This window comes from Bos mutus, chromosome 9 (genome assembly GCF_027580195.1).
Source record: "Bos mutus isolate GX-2022 chromosome 9, NWIPB_WYAK_1.1, whole genome shotgun sequence".
Taxonomy (NCBI): domain Eukaryota; kingdom Metazoa; phylum Chordata; class Mammalia; order Artiodactyla; family Bovidae; genus Bos; species Bos mutus.
Window position 1 is genome coordinate 12,655,040 of NC_091625.1, and position 22,116 is coordinate 12,677,155.

The 22,116-nt window shown below is 45.6% G+C and overlaps 1 protein-coding gene across 3 annotated transcripts in view; it reads left to right on the forward strand.

The window, feature by feature from the left end:
* The window catches only part of KCNQ5 (potassium voltage-gated channel subfamily Q member 5), a 623,719-nt gene that overhangs the window by 596,038 nt on the left and 5,565 nt on the right, over window positions 1–22,116 (forward strand). For all 3 annotated transcript variants that reach the window (XM_070376187.1, XM_070376188.1, XM_070376190.1), the window contains one exon: window positions 15,871–16,002. In XM_070376187.1, the coding sequence (XP_070232288.1) occupies window positions 15,871–16,002 (132 nt within the window). The remainder of the gene's footprint in view (window positions 1–15,870; window positions 16,003–22,116) is intronic.

Sequence of the window (22,116 nt, forward strand, 5' to 3'; positions counted from 1 at the left end):
ATGACAGCATATAAAATAGTATGATTACATTCACAAAGAGTGAAAGTAGGAATTCTTATTTTCAGTTTTTAGTATTTATTAAGCCTCTGACATTTTCTAGTTATTTTTGAAAATAAACATTCTCAGTCAATAAGATGATTAAGGTCACTCTCCAAATTCATCTGGATTCCATTCCTGGTGAATATGAGATTCTTGATGTCTCATCACAGCAAGAACTCAGTGAGAGACAAAGTGATAGGTAAGAAAGTGAAAGAAAAGTGAAGTCGCTCAGTCGTGTCTGACTCTTTTCGACCCATGGACTGTAGCCTACCAGACTGCTCTGTCCATGGGATTTTCCAGGCGAGAGTACTGGAGTGGGTTGCCATTTCCTTCTCCAGGGGATCGTCCCAACCCAGGGGTTGAACCCGGGTCTTCTGCATTGCAAGCAGACGCTTTACCATATGAGCCACCAGGGAAGTCTAGGTAAGAAAGGTAAGAAATTGATTTATTTAGAGAGAAACATAGTGCACAAATAGAGGGTAGGCCATCTCAAAAGGCGGGAGGCCCTGAAATATGGGATGGTCAGCTTTTATGAGCTGAGTAATTTCATAGGCTCATGAGCAGGAGCCTATGGGCTGTTTATTCCAACTATTTTGGGGAAGGGGCAGAGATTTCCAGGAATTGGGCCACCACCCACTTTTTTCTCTTTGATGATCAACCTCAGAACTCTCGTGGTGCCTGGGGGGTGTGTCACTTAGGTAATATATTACAATAAGCATATAGTGAGGCTCTAAGTCCTCTAAAAGTCGAATCTTCCACCATCTTGGACCCAGTTGGTTCTAACCAGTTTTAGTCAAGCCCTATGGCTATAGCTTCCCTGATGGCTCATATGGTAAAGAATCTGCCTGCCATGCAGGAGACCCAGGTTCTATCCCTGGGAAGGGAAGATCCCCTGGAGAAGGAAATGACGACCCACTCCAGTACTCTTGCCCTGAGAATCACATGAACAGAGGAGCTTGGTGGGCTATAGTCCATGGGATTGCAAAGAGTCGGACACGACTAAGAGACTAACACTTTAGAAAGAATGGCCATGTTATTATTTTAAAGGTTGTGATCTGCCTCTTTTCTCCTGTTTCAATTCCATTACCTAAATGCACTTGGAGACTTTCTTTTTTTAATGAATGACATCATTTTTTATAGTAGTGAACAGCAGCTATTCTTAGACATTTCCAAGCTGTGCCTTAAAAGACAGAAAAATACTTTGTTTAGTTCCTCCAGGCTTGCCACAGATTTTTTTCAAAATATTTTTAGTTGGAGTGCATGAGGTTGTTGGAAATGTGTTTTCAAACTCATCTCTGGGAGAGAAGACTGAACTTATTTTTAACAAAAATTCTGTATCTTGTTAATGATTTAATTCAAACACTGTTAAGTTTCTTTGCATTCAGTCATATAAATTAATTTCCAAATATAAAAATGAAATTAGCAGGGAAGTAAACAGAATCCCAGGGATGGGGGAGCCTGGCAGGCTGCCCTCTATGGGGTCACACAGAGTCAGATACGACTAAAGCAACTTAGCAGCAGCAGCAGCAAACAGATAACAAGAAAACTGATAAACTCCTGAAAATACTACACACTCTCTTCTCATTGTACAGTTGACCCTTGATCAATGCAGAGTTAGGGGTGCCAACTCCCTATGTAGTTGAAAATCTGCATATAACTTACATGACTTCCCACAAACTTAACTACCAATAGCCTGCTCTTCACCAGAAGGCTTCCCTATCTATAACATAAACAGTCAATTAACACACAGTTTATACATGTAACATATACAGTATTTTTACCAAAAATCAAGCTAGAGAAAAGAAAATGTTATTAAGAAAATCACAAAGAAGAGAGAATACATTTACAGTATTGAGCTATATGTTTACAGATGAATCATTTCCCTGTACCTACAATATTGTCTCATATAAAACACTGGAGATGTTATATGTAGTACTAACACTGGGCATCCAAAAGGAAAAGATACTGTGAAAAAATAATTCATATTTATTTATGTTTATTTACAGGTAAAGCAATTCATGCATTGATGATGAAGAAGCAGCAATATGATTGCTTCATGGTAGCTTACCTTATACACTAATGAATCCCTCATTATTAAAATTTTTATGGCACACAGCACAGTCAGGTTCATAATACAGTATTGAACTCTATGAGATTTAAAAAAAGAAAAAAACTTCCCTGTACTTGTAAGCTGATATGCAGTTTCTCCAATTATGAGAGAGAGACCTACTGTACAGTATTGAAATTCTTTGAAAGTGAAGTTATAAAACAATAAGAAAGCTAACACACTATTAATTTTATATTAAATATCACTCATGTCTAGGTAAAGATAGATTGTGCTGTGCTTAGTCACTCAGTCATGTCTGACTCTTTGTGACGCCATGGACTGTAGCCCACTAGGTTCCTCTGTCCGTGGGAATTCTCCAGGCAAGAATCCTGGTATGGGTTGTCATGCCCTCCTCCAGGGGATCTTCCTACCCAGGGATCAAGCCCGGGTTGCACTGCAGGCAGATTCTTTACTGTCTGAGCCACCAGGGAAGCCCAAGAATACTAGAGTAGATAACTTCTTCCTTCTCCAGGGGATCTTCCCAACCCAGGGATCAAGCCCGGGTCTCCTGCATTGCAGGCAGATTCTTTGCAAGCTGAGCTACCAGGGAAGCCCCAAAGATAGATTAATATTTACATATGTTTTATGCATTCATGACATACCTAACTTTTTCTTAATTTTTTTCAGTATCTTTAGCTATGTCATCTGAGTTTTTTCAAATTGTCACAAATCTCAAAAAAAATTTCCAATATATTTATTGGGAAAAAATCCACGTATCAAGGAACCCAAGCAGTTCAAACCCGTGTTGGTTAAGGATCCCCTGTATTATGGTATATCCATGTGCTAGGGCTGCCAAGACAGAACACCACCCTCCTGGGGGCGTAACCACCAGAGGTTTATTCTCTCACAGATCTAGAGGCTTAAAGTCCAAGATCAAAGCCCCCTCGGGGCTGGTTTCTTCTGAGGCCTCTCTCCTTGGCCTCAGAGGGCCACCTCCTCATCGTATCCTCATGCAGTCTTTCCTCTGTATGTGTCTGCATCCAAATCTCCCTTTATAAAGACAGCAGTTAGTGTGGGTTCAGGTCTCTGCTAAGATCTCATGTTAACTTATCCACCTCTTTAAAGACCCTGTCTCCAAACACAGCCACATTCTGAGGCCCTGGACTTTGACATAGAATCTGGGGGGAGAGGTGGGCAGACACAATTCAGCCCATGACACGGGGTGAGACATCAGTTTTCCTATCACTGTTCACAAAGTATTTTCTCAAGCACAATATCAAAATTTTCAGATTAAAAATAAGCCCATTAATTACCTGGATATTCCTTGCAACATCAGACATCTGGGAATATCTGAGTACATTCCCTGGCTCACCTTGCACGCTTGCACTGATTTTGTACAAACACTGCATAAGTGTGAGTCAGGCCAGTTTTGCCCCCAAATCAAGATATGCTCATCAGACAGTGAAGAATCTGCCTGCAGCGTGGGAAACCGAGGTTCGATCCCTGGGTTGGGAAGGTCCCCTAGAGAAGGGAATAATGGCAATCCACTCCAGTATTCTTGCCTGGAGAATTCTGTGGACAAGAAGAGCCTGGCGGGCTACAGTCCACTGTGTCACAGACAGCCGGACACAACTGAGTGACTAAACTTTCACTTTCATGTATTCGAAATAATAGATGTTAAATGTCATAGTAAAACTCTACATTTATAAAAAGCTCTTGGAAAATCATTTTTAAAAATACAAAAGAGATGGTTGTAGCTGCATTCCTACTGCATGGGCTGGATAAATTCTCAGATGTACTCAGCAAGACAGCACAGGCGCCCCGTGTACAGGCCCGGGTGGCTGGGCAACAGCTTGGTCTGTTAGAACCTTGAGGGGAAACTCTTGCCTGCTCCTCATGGTATTTTTTCATAGAATCACCACATCTAGGATCAAGGCCGCTCCTAATGAGATCCTCTCATCCTCCTAATGAGAACCTCTGTGGTTCTTGTTTACATAACCATGTTTTCTGTCCGTCGTCAAGAAATGAATCAGAATTACAGTGCAACCTGTTCTTGTGAGGAGAACCCAAACAAGGTGAAGGAGATTACTCAGTGTGCGGAGGAAAGAGGGCCCAGAAGCTGGGGATGGGTCACGACCTTAACAGCTCCACGCTCACTCTGTCTCCCGCAGACGCGACCTCTCATTTCCTGGATGGAACCAGCCTTCCAGATAATTAGATGATAAACGAGGTCTGGGGTAAAAACTCAACAATTCTTTTTTATAATGTGCATTTTTTACTGAAGCATAGTTGATTTGCATGTTGTATTAATTTCTGCTGTATAGCACAGTGACTCACCCATATAGATACACTTTTTTCCACATCCTTTTCCATTATGGTTTATCACGGGATATTGAATATAGTTCCCTGCGCTGTACTGTAGGACCTTACTGTTTATTCATCCTGTATATAATAGTGACAGCCTTTGTTTTCCTGGGCTGCAAAATCACTGCAGACGGTGACTACAGCCATGAAATTAAAAGACACTTGCTCTTTGGAAGAAAAGCTATGACCAACGTAGACAGCATATTAAAAAGCAGAGACATCACTTTGCCAACAAAGGTCCATCTAGTCAAAGCTATGGTTTTACCAGTAGTCAGGTACAGATGTGAGAGTTGGACCATGAAGAAGGCTGAGCCCTGAAGAATTGATGCTTTTGAACTATGGTCCTGGAGAAGACTCTTAAGAGAAAGAGATCAAACCAGTCAATCCCAAAGGAAATCAACCCTAAATATCCAATAGAAGACTGATGATGAACCTGAAGCTCCAATACTACAGCCACCTGATTCCAAGAGCCAATTCATTGGAAGAGACCATGATGCTGGGAAAGTCAGAAGGCAGAAGGGGACAACCGAAGATAAGGTGGTTGGATGGCATCACCGACTCTCTGGACTTAAGTTTGAACAAACTCCAGGAGATAGTGAAGGACAAGGAACCCTGGCATGCTGGCCATGGGGTCACAAAGAGTCAGACACTGTTGAGTGACTGAACAACAAAATATAATAGTTTGCATCTGCTAACCCCAAATTCCCCGTCCTTAGTTGAAACTGCACCCTGACTTTACCAGGCCCCGCAGTTAATTCTACCCTCACCCCCCGCCCCGGCCCTAGGCTACTCAGGAAGGTGGTCTGAAACCAGCACTGTGCCACCTGGGGCAACCCGCACCACCTCCCTGTGACCTTCCCTCCTCGTGGGTGACTTGGGCTGGGGACAGTGCTGACCTTCGTGGTGGTGAGGATCACAGGGGTTCCCCCCTGCAGGGCTCTGGGCACTGGGCCAGCATCCTAACCGGGGCTCTGGGCTCCCTGGGGACCAGCCCACCCTCTGCTCAGGCCAGACCTCCTCCTCTGGGAGCTCCCCCTGCTGGGTCAAGGCTGCCTGCTGTGTGAAAGAAGCCCTGCTTTTTCCCATCTAGGGGTCCGCCTGCTCCCACTTCCCTAGGTGCCTTCTGTTTCCCCTTAAAGTTACCGGCTCACCATGCCCTGTGCTAAGGAGTCGCCCAGAGCAACGCTGCCACTCGGAGCTGGTAGGATGCGAGCCATGAGCTCCTTGGGGTGCTGTGCAGCCCCCTGAAATCCCCCTCCCAGGAGTCCAGGACAAGATTCTCCTCTGCCTCCTCCACCCACACAAACCTCCGAACACACTGAAATAGTCACTTTCTCCTCACCGTGGTACACAGTAAGAAGGAAGATGACCTGCAGAGAGCCGGGAGGGGCTGATGTGTGGTCCCAGAGTGTGTGTCCGGGAGACTGCCGTCACCGAGAACTCGGGAGGACATGATGCGGGGAGGCGAGGCCAGACCACAGGAGCAGGAGGCCTCCAGCGCACAGGAAGGCGAGGGGTGTCCACGTGCAGAGGTGACCCTCCTGAGTGAGGCATCATCCCAGCACATGGGAGAGGGACTCTGACTACAGCGGGAAAACAGGCTGCAAAGAGGGGGCGCTGGTGGTTACAGGCCTTCCCAGATGGCACAGTCGTAACCCAAGCAGGAGACGCAAGAGATGCCCATTCTGATCCCAGGGTCAGGAAGATCCCCTGGAGTAGGAAATTGCAACCTGCTCCAGTATTTTGCCTAAAAAAAAATCCCATGGACAGAGGAGCCTGGCGGGCTACAGTCCATGGGGTCGCAAACAGTCGGACACAACTGAGCGACAGCACACACTCTTTGTTACAAACCCTGGGGCTTGCGGGGGCAGAGCCACACAGTCACGGTGAAAAGAAGAGAAGGTGGAGGCCCTGGCTCTTTCAATGCAAACGATAACGGGACATCGGGGCTCTTCAATGTAAAAATAATGGGATGTTTAGTGGTTGGAGAGGAGGGAATGGAGGGAGAGGAGTCGATGAGACGCCCTGATGCTGAGTCAGGGGCAGCTGGGAGTGGGGAAGAGGGGTGCGGTGCATGGTTGCAAGTGTCTTTGGGGGCTGCGGTGGGCCCAGCAGGCAGCTGGACCCCTGAATGTGAAGCCCAGGAGACAAGCTAGGAACTAGGACAGACTTGGTCATCATCAGTGCTAATATGGATGGCTTCCAGAAGCATCCTGGAGAGAGCATGGTCCACACTGAATCCAGGTTCACAAACTGTAAAGAACCTGGGAAGGGAACAGGAGCTGATGGAGATAAAGCTGGGGCAACCAGATGGAGGGACCAGGAAGGGGAATAGAGCAGTGAGGAGAGCCTTAGGAGAAGGAGGCAGGGTCCTCTGTGGTTAAACTCTGCTAAGAGGTCAAGAAAAGAAAGAGGGACAAGGTCCTTGGAAATCAGCAACAAAGAGGTCACCTGGAAATTTGGAGAAATTTTCAATAGAGGCCAAAATGTTGGAGCCAGATTGTAAGCACATTTTTTTAAATTAGAATCTTTCTCCCTAGTAGGAACATAAATGAGGCATCAAGAATATAACTAGCAAAGACTCATCAGCTCTTCTGAAATTGCTCAGATCTGATCAGCCAAGAGAAGAGCCCCAGATGACTTGTCAATTTCTGAGTGGGGTGTGGAGATCACACCTGATTGTAACCCCAGGTTGAGCCAGGAGGTTTCCCAGTTTTCTCGCCCTGGGTTCTTCCTATTCTCAAAGGCACACAGGTTCTCTTACCAGGCTCTAAAATGCATTCTCAACTCCGTATCCTTAAATCTCACTTCAAAGTTCAGACAAAAATATACTCCACAAATAGAGAAGAGGCACATGTCTGCCATTGAGGGTTTTTGTTAAAACCCGCAAGCTGTTTAATCATCACCAGCTCTTTAACTTTGCCGATGGCATCTGGGCTGTTTTAGCAGAGGTGATGGGAGAAGGCGATGGCACCCCACTCCAGTACTCTTGCCTGGAAAACCCCATGGACGGAGGAGCCTGGTAGGCTTCAGTCCATGGGGTCGCGAAGAGTCGGACACGACTGAGCGACTTCACTTTCACTTTCCACTTTCATGCATTGGAGAAGGAAATGGCAATCCACTCCGGTGTTCTTGCCTGGAGAATCCCAGGGACGGGGGAGCCTGGTGGGCTGCCATCTATGGGGTCGCACAGAGTCGGACACGACTGAAGCGACTTAGCAGCAGCAGCAGCAGAGGTGATGAGTCTTTGTTTGCAAGTCACTAGGAAGACATTCTTGCCAGCCAAGTCTGTGACACGTGATAGGACAGGATGCTGTTAGGGAACATTTTATGAATCATTTAGCACAGATTTTTTAATCAGCTAATATCCTCCCTGGAATATTCTTTTTGTTTGTTTCTGTTTTGAAGATAATTGCTTGTGGCCACATTTTGCCCTGAGGCTGCATTAAACCAGTGTGTTCACTGAAAATGCACTTACTTTGCAGCATCAAATTTTTAACCTTTTACTTTGGTATAATTTAAACTGAATCTCCTATTCATTACCAAGATCAAAAATATTCAAGAGTAATCAACATGTATGGACAGTTTGTTGACTTACTTATTTGTTTCAAACTTTAAAGTTTATGTAGGGTTTTATAGTCCCAGGAAAATGAAATTCCCCAGTGTATCCATGGTTACCACATTAGTGCTCACAAAATTCTAGGAAGGAAAGTTACCCATTTGTAGACTGGCTTGGATCCAGAAGTTCTTGCTTGGGTTTTACTACTCTCAGCTCTTTGAAAGAAAGCCAAACACTATGAACAGAAGAACCTACTAGATGTTGAGTGTGCAACAATACTAAGGGAGTTCCCTGGTGGCCTAGTAGATAAGATTTCACTGCCATGCTACTGCTACTGCTAAGTCGCTTCAGTCGTGTCCGACTCTGTTCGACCCCATAGACGGCAGCCCACCAGGCTCCCCCATCCCTGGGATTCTCCAGGCAAGAACACTGGAGTGGGGTGCCATTTCCTTCTCCAATGCATGAAAGTGAAATGTGAAAGTGAAGTCGCTCAGTCGTGTCCGACTCTAGCGACCCCATGGACTGCAGCCTACCAGGCTCCTCCACCCATGGGATTTTCTAGGCAAGAGTACTGGAATGGGGTGCCATCACTTTCTCCAGCCATGGCCTGGGCTCAATCCTTGGTCGGGGAACTGAGATCCCACAAGCCACATGGTGTGGCCAAAAAAAAGAAAGAATCTCCCTTTGAAAAAAAAAATGAAATTTTAAGCATTAGAAGGAAATCCCTATTCCCAGTGGTGGAAACAATGTGACCCTAAAACTTCCCTGACCCCTAAGTCAGCCGAGTGAGGCATCTGCTTTCCCCTCAGGTGAGGACATCTGGTAGACTGTGTATAGTGGAGCTGATTTATGTCTCTATCAAGAACTGACAGCAAGAAAATGAAACTGACCAGTGCTTCCTCTTCACGCCTGGAGTTCCTTAGTCACTGGCTGGCAGCCCTGTCTGAGATGACAGGAGGGTGAAGGAGTCTCGGTGTGAAAAGTAAGAATGAAAGTGTCGGTCACTCGGTCGTGTCTGACTCTCTGTGACCCCGTGGACTGTGGCCCACCAAGCTTCTCTGTCCGTGGAATTCTCCAGGCAAGAATACTGGAGTTTCGGTGTATGATTCTACAACTAGTTTTAAAGAGTTTCAAAGTCTAGATACCATATACACGAAGGCAGAATGTATTATTGAATCATGATTATATGTTAACAGGAAAATAACATTAGTGAATCATCCAAACAAGTGGTCAACACACCTTCAGTGGAGACCCAAATTATCAACTTCCATGGGTCTGGTTATCTAGAAGTTGGATCTGTTCCATGATCAGCCCCCCAACAAATTGACCAGTCTCTAAAAGGCTAGAAAGAGAGAGAGATTTCATGACAGAGGCCCTGGGTCACTTCAAAGATGAGCCCCAGACAGATAGATGCTGCACTTCTCATGGGAGTAACAAGTCGGGATTGAATTTGCCAAACCGGGAAAGAAATGGATGTGGAATGCAGGTTACTAGAGGAGATCCGCACAGTGCACCAGTGTAAATCCACACCAAAAACATAAGATCTGGAACACGATGGGCCATTTCTGAGCCCAGAGAAGTTTGTCATCTGTCCCCAGAGATGGGGTTGCAGAGTGGGAAGAGTCTGGGCTACAAGCTGCTCTCCCGTGTGTCTGGGACCCTCCTACATGACCCCTGGCCTCCAGCGTGAAGCCTGGCACATCAGGGGCGCCCAGTGAGGAGTGAATGACCCAGTTCCACTCACCAGCATCCTTTGGCATCACTCAGGGAAGCAGCCACCCTGAGCTCATGGAGATTCCCCGGGGTCTAGGCACGTGGGACCCTTGAGTCCCGTTAGGGCCCCTGGCCACAGGCACTGTGGCCTCCACCGAGACCCCAGAGATGGAGAGATTGAGACCAGCTGGTCCTACAGGCCTCTTGGGCTCTACATTCCCTTTCAGTGGAGCCAGGGCCCCTGCACACACTAACAGGAGCTCGATGAGTGTTTGCTGTGAGGATGAAGAGGATGAACGGATCCATCGCCAGGCATATCCTCTCCTTTCCAAGGCAGCCCTTGAGAAGCTAACGGGACGTGTTGGCTGGCTCCTGGTGGGACTTCAGGTCTTCCCTGGGAGGAGTGGGGCACGAAGCACTGTGCTCTGACTGGAGGCCTGACACCCAGGCCCACGGTTCACACCACCTCGTGTAGGCCTGATCTGTGTGACTCAACTGATACCCAAAGTGCCTTCACTCCTTTGCAGGGAGGTGGGGCGCTGAGGTCATTCTGCCCCACCCCCACCCCAATTCCGCCTCCTGTCCGTAATGCTCAACCGGGCTGCAGGTTCGAATCGCCAGAGGAGGCTTATAAAGTCTCTGGATCAATTAAATGGCGTTTCTGGAGGTGGAAGCGGGCACCCGCCTTTTTTAAGCAGCTTGATGGGGACGCTGCTGTCTTTAAAGCCAATGAGACCGCCTCTCGGGTTCACCGTCTGAGCCCTCCGCCCGCGCGTGGTTTGGCGGCTGCCCGCCTGTCCGTCGGTCTGGTGGTAGCCACGGTTACCCCGCGTCTGTTTTCTAGTCTCATCTCTGCATATTCACATGCAGGGTTTTTAACCCCGACTTAAGAGGCCTGAGACAAGACTTTTGCAAGATTCCGTGACTCATGGCAGCACAACAAATGCACCTCCACTTCCTTATAAGTGCACATGTGTTGTGTGTATATATAGCTATACTCCACTCGGAGTTTAACTTGCTGCGGCGATTTCTTCGTGCTCAGAGAACTGCTTGAGCAGATTTCTTCCCTTTTCAAGCCAGGTGCCAGTTTAGGTTTGTGGTGAATCTCTTGCTCCCTCTCGTGGTCACGCCGGGGCATGTCCGCTGCAAGAGGAACTTCTGGACTCCTGGCCCGCTCAGGCACCCCCAGCAGTGAGGATGCTAGGTTCAGGGTCTTTTGCTGTTTGCTGCAGTCCATGGGGTCGCTAAGAGTTGGACACAACTGAACGACTTCACTTTCACTTTTCACTTTCATGCATTGGAGAAGGAAATGGCAACCCACTCCAGTGTTCTTGTCTGAAGAATCCCAGGGACGGGGGAGCCTGATGAGCTGCTGTCTATGGGGTCGCACAGAGTCGGACACTACTGAAGCGACTTAGCAGCAGCAGCAGTGTGAGCTCCCAGAGTGCAGTGAGACTGTAACCTACTGGCCCACCTTTTGGCCTCCTCCGAAGGCCCTTCCAGCAACGCCGGAAAGAACAAGCCATGCACATGGCAAAATTTTATCCAGTGCCTGCTATGTTCTAGGCATGAGAATGAAAAGAGGCAGTTCATGTAAAGCATCGTTTCTGTTGCTGTTATTTTGTGTTAAAATATTAACATCTTAATACCAAGACAAGAGTAGAACATTGTGATTAAGAGCTCAGCGCTGGAGGGACACTGGTTCAGATCCCACACTGACATCCTGTTTAACTTCAGGCAAGTCACTTAACTTCTTCAGGCCTCAGTTTGCTTATCTGCAAAATGGAGCTGACTAGAGTCCCCATCTCCTAGGTTATACTATAGAGTACTGCCTGGCAGTACTGTCATCTTAATCATTTAATGCATTATAAAGGTTCTAATTTCACTCTAGAATGATTGCTCAAACCCTCCTTCCTATCAGGCAATTCATAGATCATATTAAACTTCTATTGTTGTTGTTGTTTAGTCGCTCAGTTGTGTCTGCCTCTTTGCACTTTGCAACCCCATGGACTGCAGCATGCCAGGCTTCCCTGTCCTTCACCATCTCCTGGAATTTGGTCAAACTCACATCCATTGAATCGGTGATGCCATCCAACCGTCTCATCCTCTGTCATCCTCTTCTCCTCCTGCCTTCAATCTTTCCTAGCATCATGGTCTTTTCCAATGAGTTGGCTGTTTGCATCAGGTGGACAAAGCACTGGAGCTTCAGCTTCAGCAATCAGTCCTTCCAATGAACATTTAGGTTCATTTCCTTTAGGATGGACTGGTTTGATCTCCTTGTTGTCTAAGGGACTCTCAAGAGTCTTCTCTAGCACCACAATTTGAAAGCATCAATTCTTCAGTGCTCAGCCTTCTTTATGGTCCAACTCTCACATCCATACATGACTACTGGAAAAGCCATGATTAGGGATAGGGGAACCCACGCTGGATATGGCCTAATTTCTGTAGGGGCCCTCTGAGAGAGTGAAGGGGGCCAGATCAAGGGCAGAGTGAATTGGCCCCCCAAGAAGACACAGCTGGCGATGAGATGACAAGACTAACGTGGCCTCTAGCTTACTTGTGAGAGTGTCAGCGGACACACAGAGGATGCAGGAGAATGTCCAGTGATTGGACCGCCAGACGTTCTCCTGAACCTGTACAAGTGTGCCTGCCCGGCCCGGCCCAGTGGCTCCAGCTTAGCAGGGCAGTAAATGCTCGGGCCTGGGTATCTGCAAACTCTACGTGGTACTGCTTCTGTTACCTGGGATGGCTTCCCCAACCTACTGAGCCTTCACTTGACCCAAATATTAAATGTGGAAAATTCTTAGGGTTTCATGCAACATCGTGGAGGTAAACGGCCTCCTGCTTAGTGCAGGGCCAACCATCCTGCAAGGTCACAGCGGTGGGAGAGTCACCCATGTGAAGATGGGGAGGGTGAGACCTTCACATCCCACCATCCAGCTCCATGTCCAGGAGATGGGAACCCTGGGACCTCAGGTCCAGCTCATGACATGGTAGAGACAGAAGCCATCTGAGTCGTCCTGGGGTCGCCAGGGAGGCGAGGGGGCTTAGCTCAGTCTCCCAGGTTTTCCACTCTCTTCCTTCTGATTTCACCCGTGAAAATCAAGTCCAGTCCCTGGAACAAGAGAGAGGGGATTGGGTGGAGGGAAGGAAGCCGAGGTGTCTGGATGGTATAAACGTCTCAAATCACCCACCTTCACGACCAGGGTCTTTGATCAGGAAGAGCCATCACACAATGGCATGACTTCCAGGGAGCACGTCTCCGTGGACCAAGCCTGGCACTCAGGATCTTTACAAGCGTCTGCAGCGACCTCCTAGGGACAGAAAGCTAAGGTTTTCCTCTATTCAGACTTTAACCATGTGTTCGTCCCTGTTCTTCTGATGGCCCTATGATATATAAATTTCATTCAGCCACCAGGCTGTCCCCATCCTTACCCTGGAAGGTTTCATTTTGCTATCAGCTCTCTCTCTCTACATTCGGTACTTACTGGGTAATGATTGTGTCATTTGTTCCTTACTTTCAGTGTTTTTTTTTTTTTTTCCCTTTCTCTTTCCACATAATGATATCTTATTACTTGTGATTTAATTCTTCTCTGAAATCCTAATTAAATTAGTAATTTAAGGGAAAAGAATATTATATTTTCATGATTTTCAGGAGCAGTTCTATTTAAAGAATTCTTTGCTGAATCAGAGCCCTAATTATTAATGAATAAACATTTATTTTACTTTAGCAAGTTTTTTTGTATTCATGAAACAGAGTCAATGGCTTCAGCTCTGCCTGAAATGTGCCTTGAAGAACTCAGGTCTGTTTTGTTCAGAAGATCTCAGGAGTGTTCCCTGTCACAGAACAACATAAACAGCTTTGTACAACTAGAGAAAAGCTGGTCCCCAGCCGTCTCTGATCCTTGCCAGGGATCGTTTGAGATGCTGGGAGGGAAAACAGCCTCTGCCATCAATGAATCTCCTTGAGAATCCAGAAGGGCTGGCATGGGCCTGCAGGCAGACGAATGGGGGCAAGGGATGAGCGTCTGGAGAGAGGAGGTGGGTGCTCTCCCCCCACTCCGTCACCCCCTCCCCTCACCAGGGAGCTGCCATCAGAGCCTCCAGACAAACAAACCATTCCTCCCTGCATTCAGGGACCTCATACGGCCTGGTGGAGGCAGATATATAAGCAAATAATTACAGAAGCAGTTCTATTTCAAGAATGTATTAGTAAAGGTTAATAGACCAGTGACTACTTTGAAAGAAAGGCAGAAGTTTCTATTAAAACTGGCGTTAGAACTGAGTCTTGACGATCTTGTAGGATTTCAGGAAGAGGAAAGAGCATACACAGACAGTGGTGGTATGCAGTTGAGTGGTGTGTTTGTGGTCCCACAAGTTCCAAGGAGGAACGGGATAAGAATGAGGAGGAGAGGTGCGCAGAGGCCAGGACATCAACAGCCTTATAGGATGTGAGAAGGAGTGTGATGTTTACCCAGGAGGCCAAGGAAAACCAATGTGGTTGAGGAAGAGGGTAAGAATATTAAGAACAAGTGATTCAGGAATGATTTGGAAATGCCCTGGCTATCCAGTGATTAGGACTCCCTGCCTCCACTGCAGTAGGTATGGGTTTGATCTCTGGTCAGAGAACTAAGATCCTGAAAGTCAAGTGGTGCAGGCCAAAAAAGGGGGGGGAAAGAAAGAAAAAGAAATGATTCAGCAATGATTAGATACAATCATTCTGAAGTCAATAGTAAATTATAGGATCAAGTTTGGGGCTTAATAACCAACAAGACGACTTGGATTCATTGCAATCAGCTGTCATTTAGGATAGGCAATTTTCCATTTAAACCTGCATTTCTTCCCAATCATCCCACTTTCCACCAAGGAGCAATACCTTTTGGTTCAGAGAGCCTAGTTGACTGATTCCCAGCTGGGGACCCATGAGTGTGATAACAGGAGTCTATGAGCCAATTAATAGTTGAATAAACACCAACCAGTTTTACATATAGCTGCAGTAAGGCTGCACAGATGCAATAAAATGCTATGCTTCTCTGCTTTCTCCAGGAATTATATCAAGTTGTTGTAGCAACTGGTTATCTTAGGCAGCTTAGCTATTCATGGCATCATGAAATGTCTTGATAAAATACTGTTTTAAAACATGAGTCCATATTGGGGGTCAGGCATTGTAATTAACAAGACTTCTGATTCTGAAAAGTCTAAACATCCAGCTTAGGTGACGAGTGTGTTATGTTTGAAACATAAAGAACTTAGGTAGCTAATTGAGCAGTATTCTGCAGGAATAATTTATGAAGCAAATTTTTCATAAATTTCTATACAAATGTACATTTCCCTAGAGCGAATGGAGCTTCGTAGCATATCTGCATCTCCAAAATGCACATACCTATATAAAAGACCATTTTGACAACGTTTATATTTTATGGGATGGTTAACACCACCTTTGGAGAAGGAAAGGGCAACCCACTCCAGTGTTCTTGCCTGGAGAATCCCAGGGACGGGGGAGCGTGGTGGGCTGCCGTCTCTGGGGTCGCACAGAGTCGGACACGACTGAAGCGACTTAGCAGCAGCAACACCACCTTATATCTTGGACTACTGTCGGGGGCAGAGGGTGTCACATGAGAAGAGTAGAATTGCATTTTGACTTTAATTTTACTTCAGAGTTTCAGTGGACTTTAAACAGTTCCAAGAATTAGTATTAATATTTAGTCTCTTATGTAGTGGGTTTCCCTGGTGGCTCAGTGGTAAAGAATCTGCCTGCCAGTGTAGGAGACTCGGGTTCAATCTCTGGGTTGGGAAGATCCCCTGGAGGAGGAGATGGCAACCCACTCCAGTATTCTTGCCTGGAGAATCCCATGGACAGAGGAGCTTGGAGGGCTGCAGTCCATGGGGTCACAAAGAGTTGGACATGACTTAGCAACTAAACAACAACTCTTTTGTAGTGTGTTTTTCTACTCTCAGGGTGTGCCTCAGAGGAGATAGTTCACATAACCTCAGGCTTTCCTGTTGCCTTTCTGCAGATGCAGGAACCTAAAATAACTTCATGCTTGACTTTCTTCCCCCAGCATTTCCTCTGTATACTAGTGAGCTGTTTGGGTAACTTCTTTTAGTGAAGTTACAAAGATTAATATGTAATACATTGCTCTTACAGAATTATGAAGTTTCATGTTGCAAAACGGAAGTTTAAGGAAACACTCCGCCCATACGATGTAAAAGATGTCATCGAACAATACTCTGCTGGTCACCTGGACATGCTGTGCAGGATTAAAAGCCTGCAGACACGGTGAGCAACTCGAAGGTTACCTGTTCTAAGGGGACAGGCACAGAAACTGTCTGGGAGTCACCTCTCCAAAGTAGGAAAATTCTTGAATTCCATGTTTCTGACTCATTTTTAGTGGACAACCGGACTTCTGTGTTAAAATGTAGATTCTATTTCAATATAAATCAGGCACTGAAAACCTTTAAGTATGGACAGTGTCTAGTGTCTCGTCTATGGAAATGGGGGTGTTGGCGGTGGCTGCAGAGGACTGCTGTGGGACTGCATGAGTTAAAGCAGGGGCCTGAGTGCTTGTGCAACGTTCAAGGTGGCTGCTGATGTCATTTTGTTATTGCCTGAATCCTATATCGGAGAAGGCAATGGCACCCCACTCCAGTACTCTTGCCTGGAAAATCCCATGGATGGAGGAGCCTGGTAGGCTGCAGTCCATGGGGTTGCTAAGAGTTGGACACGACTGAACGACTTCACTTTCACTTTTCATTTTCATGCATTGGAGAAGGAAATGGCAACCCACTCCAGTGTTCTTGCCTGGAGAATCCCAGGGATGGGGGAGCCTGGTGGGCTGCCATCTATGGGGTCGCACAGAGTCGGACACAACTGAAGCGACTTAGCAGCAGCAGCAGCAGAATCCTATATATCCTTTAGAAATAAGCTAATCTTTCTCCTTCTTAAGCCTGACAAAGACAGACCTACAAAGACAGACCTCTCCCTCCTCTGACCCCGTGTGGCATGTAGAGTCCCCTGCAGGTCACCATCATGTCCCTCGTGGTGGGATCCTGCACTGAGAGTCCAGGAAGAGAAACTGAGGTTGTGTATTGGCTCCTGTATTGCTTCCCAGGGGCATGTCTGTTCCCCTGGCCCTGAACCAAGCCTGGGCCTGTCCCTTCATCCCTGTTCTGCAACAGGCTGGATACACACCATCTTTCCAGTGAGGGCTGAAAGAAATGAGTATGTTACTCTAACGTGTGCTTGATTGTGTTATCTTGAAGCCAAAATATTTAGTCAGTTCAGTTTGTCTTGCTTCACAGTTCAGTTCACTTCAGTTCAGTCACTCAGTCCTGTACTCTTTTCGACCCCATGAATCCCAGCACTCCAGGCCTCCCTGTCCATTACCAACTCCTAGAGTTCACTCAGACTCACGTCCATTGAGTCAGTGATGCCCTCCAGCCATCTCATCCTCTGTCGTCCCTTTCTCCTCCTGTCCCCAATCCCTCCCAGCATCACAGTCTTTTCCAATGAGTCAACTCTTCGCATGAGGTGGCCAAAGTACTGGAGTTTCAGCTTTAGCATCATTCCTTCCAAAGAACACCCAGGACTGATCTCCTTTAGAATGGACTGGTTGGATCTCTTTGCAGTCCAAGGGACTCTCAGGAGTCTTCTCCAACACCACAGATCAAAAGCATCAATTCTTCGGCACTCAGCTTTCTTCACAGTCCAACTCTCACATCCATACATAACTACTGGAAAAACCCTAGCCTTGACTAGACAGACCTTTGTTGGCAAAGTAATGTCTCTGCTTTTCAATATGCTATCTAGGTTGGTCATAACTTTCCTTCCAAGGAGTAAGCGTCTTTCAATTTCATGGCTGCAGTCACCATCTGCAGTGATATTGGAGCCCCCCAAAATAAAATCTGACACTGTTTCCACTGTTTCCCCATCTGTTATTTCCTATGAAGTCATGGGACCAGATGCCATGATCTTCGTTTTCTGAATGTTGAGCTTTAAGACAACTTTTCACTCTCCTCTTTCACTTTCATCAAGAGGCTTTTTAATTCCTATTCACTTTCTGCCATAAGGGTGGTGTCATCTACATATCTGAGGTTATTGATATTTCTCCCGGCAATCTTGATTCCAGTTTGTGCTTCTTCCAGCCCAGCATTTCTCATGATGTACTCTGCATAGAAGTTAAATAAGCAGGGTGACAATATACAGCCTTGACATACTCCTTTTCCTATTTGGAACCAGTCTGTTGTTCCATGTCCAGTTCTAACTGTTGCTTCCTGACCTGCATATAGGTTTCTCAAGAGGCAGGTCAGGTGGTCTGGTATTCCCATCTCTTTCAGAATTTTCCACAGTTGATTGTGATCCACACAGTCAAAGGCTTTGGCATAGTCAATAAAGCAGAAATAGATGTTTTTCTGGAACTCTCTTGCTTTTTCCATGATCCAGCGGATGTTGGCAATTTGATCTCTGGTTCCTCTGCCTTTTCTAAAACCAGCTTGAACATCAGGAAGTTCACGGTTCACATATTGCTGAAGCCTGGCTTGGAGAATTTGGAGCATTACTTTACTAGAATGTGAGATGAGTGCAATTGTGTGGTAGTTTGAGCATTCTTTGGCATTGCCTTTCTTTGGGATTGGAATGAAAACTGACCTTTTCCAGTCCTGTGGCCACTGTTGAGTTTTCCAAATTTGCTGGCATATTGAGTGCAGCACTTTCACAGCATCATCTTTCAGGATTTGAAATAGGTCAACTTGAATTCCATCACCTCCACTAGCTTTGTTCATAGTGATGCTTTCTAAGGCCCCCTTGACTTCACATTCCAGGATGTCTGGCTCTAGGTCAGTGATCACACCATTGTGATTATCTGGGTCGTGAAGCTCTTTTTTGTACAGTTCTTCTGTGTATTCTTGCCACCTCTTCTTAATATCTTCTGCCTCTGTTAGGTCCGTACTATTTGTGTCCTTTATCGAGCCCATCTTTGCATGAAACGTTCCCTTGGTATCTCTAATTTTCTTGAAGAGATCTCTAGTCTTTCCCATTCTGTTGTTTTTCTCTATTTCTTTGCATTGATCACTGAAGAAGGCTTTCTTATCTCTTCTTGCTATTCTTTGGAACTCTGCATTCAGATGCGTATATCTTTCCTTTTCTCCTTTGCTTTTTGCTTCTCTTCTTTTCACAGCTATGTGTAAGGCCTCCCCAGACAGCCATTTTGCTTTTTTTTGCATTTCTTTCCATGGGGATGGTCTTGATCCCTGTCTCCTGTACAATGTCACGAACCTCAGTCCATAGTTCATCAGGCACTCTATCTATCAGATCTAGTCCCTTAAATCTATTTCTCACTTCCACTATATAATCATAAGGGATTTGATTTAGGTCATACATGAATGGTCTAGTGCTTTTTCCTACTTTCTTCAATTTCAGTCCTTTTTCCTACTTTCTTCAATTTCAGTCTGAATTTGGCAGTAAGGAGTACATGATCTGAGCCACAGTCAGCTCCCGGTCTTGTTTTTGCTGACTGTATAGGGCTTCTCCATCTTTGGCTGTGAAGAATATAATCAATCTGATTTCGGTGTTGACCATCTGGTGATGTCCATGTGGAGAGTCTTCTCTTGTGTTGTTGGAAGAGGGTGTTTGCTATGACCAGTGCGTTCTCTTGGCAACACTCTATTAGCTTTTGCCCTGCTTCATTCCATATTCCAAGGCCAAATTTGCCTGTTACTCCAGGTGTTTCTTGACTTCCTACTTTTGCATTCCAGTCCACTATAATGAAAAGGACATCTTTTTTGGGTGTTAGTTCTAAAAGGTCTTGTAGGTCTTCATAGAACCGTTCAACTTCAGCTTCTTCAGCGTTACTGGTTGGGGCATAGACTTGGATTACTGTGATCTTGAATGGTTTGCCTTGGGAACGAACAGAGATCATTCTGTCGTTTTTGAGATTGCATCCAAGTACTGAATTTTGGACTCTTTTGTTGACCATGATGGCTACTTCATTTCTTCTAAGGGATTCCTGCCTGCAGTAGTAGATATAATGGTCATCTGAGTTAAATTCACCCATTCCAGTCCATTTTAGTTCACTGATTCCTAGAATGTCGACATTCACTCTTGCCATCTCCTTTTTGACCACTTCCAATTTGCTTTATTCATGGACCTAACATTTAAGGTTCCTATGCAATATTGTTCTTTACAGCATCGGACCTTGCTTCTATCACCAGTCACATCCACAACCGGGTATTGTTTTTGCTTTGGCTCCATCCCTTCATTCTTTCTGGAGTTATTTCTCCACTGATTTCCAGTAGCATATTAGGCACCTACCAACCTGGGGAGTTCCTCTTTCAGTGTCCAATCATTTTGCCTTTTCATACTGTTCATGGGGTTCTCAAGGCAAGAATACTGAAGTGGTTTGCCATTCCCTTCTCCAGTGGACCACATTCTGTCAGACCTCTCCACCATGACCCGCCCGTCTTGGGTGGCCCCACAGGGCATGGCTTAGTCTCACTGAATTAGACCAGGCTGTGGTCCGTGTGATTAGACTGACTAGTTTTCTGTGATTATGACACACACTGAAGTGTGTCTGCCCTCTGATGCCTCTCTTGCAAGACTTACCGTATTACTTAGGTTTCTCTTACCTTGGATGTGGGGTATCTCTTCACGGCTGCTCCAGCAAAGCACAGCCACTACTCCTTACCTTGGATGAGGGGTATCTCCTCACCACCGCCCCTCCTGACCTTGCTTCACAACCAGGCCCAAATTACCAGCCTGATAACTGAACAGTTCTTAAAACACAGGGACCGAGTCTTCAACACGTGTTCATGCACACGGCACACTTAGCAGTGTGAGGCATATACTAGGCCCTCAGTAAAACACCTGCTATCTTCTAAAACCTTAGGTATGGAAATCACAAGTTTTTCACTTACCCATTCATGCATCGGGCACCCTGGACACCCAGAGATGAACAGATAAGCCAGTCCTTGTGGAGCTTGCAGTGGAGTAGATTAGACGTCATGGTTGCCTGTACTTTTGTGCACACAAAGTAAGCTGGAAAGTGCAGTCAGTATTCCTGATAATTCAGCTCTAAAACACACAAAAAGAAAGAAATTAGTTCCAACATAGACTGATTAAGTCTCCTTGCTGCTGCTAAGTCACTTCAGTCGTGTCCGACTCTGTGCGACCCCATAGATGGCAGCCCACCAGGTTTCCCCATCCCTGGGATTCTCCAGGCAAGAACATTGGAGTGGGTTACCATTTCCTTCTCCAATGCATGAAAGTGAAAAGTGAAAGTGAAAAGTGAAAGTGAAGTCGCTCAGTCGTGTCTGACTCTTCGAGACCCCATGGACTGCAGCCCACCAGGCTCCTCTCCACGGGATTTTCCAGGTAAGAGTACTGGAGTGGGGTGCCATTGCCTTCTCCGTAAGTCTCCTTGGAAATTGTTTTAACTGGCCTGTGATCCTCTTACAACCTGTCACCAAGTGGCCAAGGTCTTCCAAGTCTTTTTTGGGACTCCCAGTGGGTTTTTGTTTGTTTGCTTGCTTGCTTTGTTTTTTTTTTTAATTTTTTTAACTTTTTATTTTATGTTGGAGTATAAACAGTTAACAACATTGTGATAGTTTCAAGTGGACAGCAGAGGAACTCAGCCATACATATACATGTATCCATTCTCCCCCAAACTGCCCTTCTATCCAGGCTGTTTTTATTTTTTTCTCCTTACCTTTTAAAGTTTTGTTTTAACTTCTGTTTTTTTTATTACAAATGTGATTTGTTTTATTTTTCTTCATAGGGATAGGGTCACTAGTTAAAATACACTGTAAAATCTGCACTTTAAATTTCATTTCATATTGCAGTTGTAGAAATAGTTTATATAAATAGTAACCATTAATCATTTAAAACAAAGGTTCAATGTAAATTAGGATCCTATTATTTCTATGATTGTTTATGGTTTTCTGGTATTTCTGGTAAAGTTTTATTTTTCTGAGGGTGAAGGAATTAATGTTTTTGAATGTGAAATATCTTTAAACTTAAAATTGATACCTTCCATAAATCAGCTGACCAGGAGAGAGTGCCAAAGCATTACAAACAACAGTTTTTCCACTTAACGTATGTTTGCACAATGTTTTTTATTGTTTGTTTGTTTTTATTGAAATATATTTGATTTACCGTGTTGTATTAGTTTCAGGTGTGCAGCAAAGTGATTCACTTATACATGCATATATATCTACTTTTTTCAGATTCTTTTCCTTTATGTGTGTGTGCTAAGTCGTTTCAGTCATATCCAACTTTTTATGACCTTATGGACCATAGCCCACCACGCTCCTCTGTCTATGGGATTCTTCAGGCAAGAAGAAGTGGAGTGGGTTGTCATGCTCTCCTCCACGGGATCTTCCTGACCCAGGGGATCAAACC